Consider the following 4,648-nt stretch of genomic DNA (forward strand, 5'->3'; position numbering starts at 1 on the left):
CTCGGTCGGGGCGGCCCCGCGGCCCCGACCGAGTGCCAGAGGTGTAAGGTGTTGTCAGAGGGACGAGTGCCACACGTAAAGAAACTAGTGATCTGATATTAAAGAAAGTAACAACCTTGGGTAAAAAAGAGATTAGGCTGCCTTGAAACCTGAACTTTAAATTTTAATAAATTTGAACTTTAAATTTTAACCCAATTTGGATACAAGCCTCTGGCTATTACTTTACTTTACTACGACACTTTACGAACCGGTCGATCCAATAACAACCTTCTTATTGAATATATCTGTCCCTTTAGGGTAAAGGGGTTTTTATAAACAAAAATCGTACAAGTGAAAAAGAAGGTAAATATACACTGTTAAAGGTGTGGCACTAAAGACGAAAGGAAAAATACTTTATGGACGTTAGTTTCAACCTTCGAGAGTTGTCTCCCGTGCTAGTCAGGTCGGGCGGCGAATGATATCGCGCCGCCCACAAAGGTTACTGTCGAACTTTATGACTCGACAATAGGAAGAGTCGTCTGAAGCGCAAAGGTTTCACGCCGTCAGATAACTGAACAGTGGACAACTTGAACCAACCTGCGCGAATGGGTTATGATAGTGGAGAGAGAAATTAAATTGTAAACTCAATTAATAATTAATAAATGATTGGTAAATTATCTCTTACCCTCATAAACCGTCAGACTGATGAATAACAAGCTGCAACACAGACCATGAAGTTACGTACATACATTTTTCATTCCAGTACTTCCAATACTTGATTATATTCTTCTGTTTCGATATATTCATTCAATAGTGGTACAAGGCATCTTTTTATCAAAATTTTTGGTATCTGAGTTAGTGTAATTGGTAATATATTTAAAAGCTTGATCGATTATGATAATAATCGATTATGATAATCGATTAATCGATTATTATCGATAATCGTAATCGTTTATAAAAAATAATCGAAAGTATAATCGATTATGAAAAATAATCGGAAAATCACATTTTGGTATTTTTGCCATTTTCAGTCGATTTTTGCAATTTTTCGCTCATTCTATAATAAACGGAACAACAAACATTTCTAATTTCCAATTTTCTAATTCATTCCTCTTGAACTTTTTTTTTCCTTGTTGCTTGAAAAATATTTAACATTGACATACGTATGTCATTAGGTATGTAATTTATGTGTATTACTTATATCTTATATGAGGTTAAATAGAAGGAACTGGACCATCAGTCTATAAGGCTAAGGTCTTATCGTAGTTATCGCCCTAAAGCAGATAAGAGAGAATGATAGGATAGAAGAAAGTCAGCCGTTCCGAGAACGAACATTATCCCATCAGGATAAAATCCGCCCCGGGCGGGAATCGAACCCGCGGCCTAGCGCTTACAAGGCAGACGCACTACCAACTAAGCTAACTAGGCTGGCTTCTTTTCAAATTGACCTCCTGGAATGCTACGGAATTTGTATACAAAAAGTACCGACTCCTTGGATTGCATTTGACGCTAAATAAGTAAACAGAGTGGAGCGGAGAGCAAAACGCATCATAGAATGATCATCGAGGAGGTAGAAGAACGGATGAGGAGGAGGAGGGGGGAGACTTGGAGGATGAGGATAGCATCTACCCTAGACTGGAGCTTACATGTAAGTTACAAAAAAAAAACTAATATGGGTTGGTAATAGAAAGTAAACATATACACAAATAAACATCTGTTGTGAACATCACACGACTGTCCTTATCCTACTAAATATCCCCAATCTACCCGAGACGTGAGATGACATGTAAGTAAAAATCTTCTTTGGAGGGGGGAGACTTGGAGGATGAGGATAGCATCTACCCTAGACTGGAGCTTACATGTAAGTTACAAAAAAAACTAATATGGGTTGGTAATAGAAAGTAAACATATACACAAATAAACATCTGTTGTGAACATCACACGACTGTCCTTATCCTACTGGATATCCCCAATCTACCCGAGATGTGAGCTGACATGTACGTAAAAACCTTCTTTGCCTTTTCCCATGTTCAGATGGGGTCGGCGTTTGTCGTCTGCCTCTCAATTAGCTTTAGAGTGATTGCTTTGAGGCCAACCGGTTTTGGCTAAACAAAATTTTCCGAGTGGATGGCCTTTGCACTCAACCTTCGCTATTGATATAGCATAAGGGAAATTTGGACTAGGCTACTCTCTGTTTATAGTCCCTCAGCCAGATTTTGTAAGTGAAAATAATAAAAAACTAGTAGGTAATAGAAAGATTAAAAATACAAACAAATATAAACATCTGCTGTGAACATCACACGACTTTCCTTATCCTATTTAATATCCCTAAACTAACCATTTAATCAGTACAGCTGAAAATTGCCATAAAGCAGTGTCAAAAATTGTCAAAATCAGGTTGAAACAGAGCTGACATTTTTTTTTTTTTTTTTTTTTTTTTTTTTTTTTTTTTGAGAGAGGGAGAGTTTTTAGGTATGATTTTGCTTCTTCTCTTATTATTAGTATTAGTACTATTAATGCTTTATTTTATTCATATATTTTAACAGTAGGTACAATATTACAATAGTAATAAATACAATAATATCAGTAAGGGAGTGCCTACCTAGATATAGTTACTTAAGCTGACCCGCTCTTCCGATCTGGCCGGGGATCTGCTGTTTGATAAGCACCCTCTGGGGAGTGTGTGCTCGGACAGCGGCGTGTCATGCACTCAGTCACCGCCACATGGGGGGTACGAGGAGGAGGGAGGGAAGACCGCGGCGGGCACCCTCACTCCGCCACCTTCAGAAACTACCACACAGGTGAGTGTGTGCTACTGTCGGAACTTTTTTTACTTTCTATTACCTACTACAGTATAGCGAGCTATACTAGTAATGACAGTATTGCAATCGGTCCAAATTTTCAGAATCGGGAAATGGTTGGAAATATCCGTTTTGGGATCCCCTGATGTCAAAGAAGTGATTTTTTTCCTTCTTAGTTCTTCTAAAGCTCACTCTAGAGGTTTAGGTATAAAGATAAACAACCCTAAATGTTGGGTGAAGCTTATACGAATCTTCTTTGTTTGTTGAGAGCTCAACGTCACTCTATAATAGATCAGTTGTGCTTACTTGGGTGATGTTTCAAAGCCATAGAGCAGGAAAAATGAGGACCAACGGAATTTTTCTTTTTCTACTACGACTTCTAATTACCGAGATAAATCGATTTAAAAAATACCGGTAAATCGTGAACTTTGACGTCACGGTATACGTTCCCGTAGGCGATGATGTCATAATTCATGACTCCCGCTTCGTTTGTTTGTGCGCAAGCGTTTCTGCGGATTTTGACGTGAAATCTGACGTCACAACTCTTCAAACTTTTTCATTAGGAAGGCAATTAAAAAGTTCGACCTTTTAAAGTTACTTTTTCGGAGTTTTGACCTCAGATTTGGATTTTTCACAACTTTTTACGTAGGAATCGACCTTTTATTAATAATATTTTCCCAATTGCAACTCCTCCATTGATAACCAAGTTCAAACTTTGTTTTCCTTTCATCATCAGAGTGAAGATATCGACATGTCGGACACGAGCAGCGTGGACACCATCTTGATCAACGTCAGCCAATCGGATGACGATACACGATCCACCAATAGCAGCTCAGTACCGAGTAACCAATTACCGACCAATAGAAAGCTGAATAAGAACGGTGGTAACTTATTGAAAAACATATCGCCAGGTGTGACCAAGAAGAAAGCCCATAACAGTTGTAGCGGTCAGAACTATACGAATTCACCCAGCATACTGATCCCTGTTAATTTACCTGGACTAAAAACTATTAAGGCAAGTAGAAGATCCCATATTGGGTGACAATATTAGTAAGTCCCTAGGTAATTCAGTCAGCTCCCATGGTGTAGTAGTCACTGCGCTCGCCTTGCACGCAGGAGACCCGGGTTCGATCTTTATTAGCTCAATAAACTTAGAGTTAAGTAATCGAGTTATATTCTATTCTATTCCACTCGAACAGGTAGTAAACGCCAGTGGTTAATCGAGTTATATTCTATTCTATTCGACTCGAACAGGTAGTGAACGCCAGTGGTTAATCGAGTTATATTCTATTCTATTCCACTCGAATAGGTAGTAAACGCCAGTGGTTAATCGAGTTATATTCTATTCTATTCGACTGGAACAGGTAGTGAACGCCAGTGGCAAACCACTCACGTCGGAAACTCTGGGGGAGATCAGCTCTAAGACAGGCCTCGGCTCTCAACTCAAGTTACTCAGTGCCGGTCTCAATTCTCACGCGGTGGCCCCGAGTCCCTCGCAGTCTATTTCGACATCCTGCACTGAAGAAACGGATGAGGAGGAGGAGGGGGGAGACTTGGAGGATGAGGATAGCATCTACCCTAGACTGGAGCTTACATGTAAGTTACAAAAAAAACTAATATGGGTTGGTTGGTAATAGAAAGTAAACATATACACAAAGAAACATCTGTTGTGAACATCACACGACTGTCCTTATCCTACTGGATATCCCCAATCTACCCGGGACGTGAGCTGACATGTACGTAAAAATCTTCCTTTTCTCTGTTGGGGTCGGCGTTTGCCGTCTGCCTCTCAATTAGCTTTAGAGTGACTGCTTTGAGGCCAACCGGTTTTGGCTAAACAAAATTTACCGAGTGGATGGCCTTTGCAC

General features: G+C 39.7%; 1 protein-coding gene across 1 annotated transcript; it reads left to right on the forward strand.

The window, feature by feature from the left end:
- Positions 1–1,804: 1,804 nt before the first annotated feature.
- Positions 1,805–4,402, forward strand: LOC103521206 (the record flags this gene model as incomplete). Its single annotated transcript, XM_026832008.1, has 4 exons — positions 1,805–1,840; positions 2,592–2,780; positions 3,517–3,795; positions 4,145–4,402. Coding segments are annotated over exons 1-4 (762 nt in total), but the record flags the coding sequence as incomplete, so codon positions are not given.
- Positions 4,403–4,648: the final 246 nt, after the last annotated feature.

This window comes from Diaphorina citri, unplaced genomic scaffold (genome assembly GCF_000475195.1).
Source record: "Diaphorina citri unplaced genomic scaffold, Diaci psyllid genome assembly version 1.1 scaffold4737, whole genome shotgun sequence".
Classification (NCBI taxonomy): Eukaryota; Metazoa; Arthropoda; class Insecta; order Hemiptera; family Psyllidae; genus Diaphorina; species Diaphorina citri.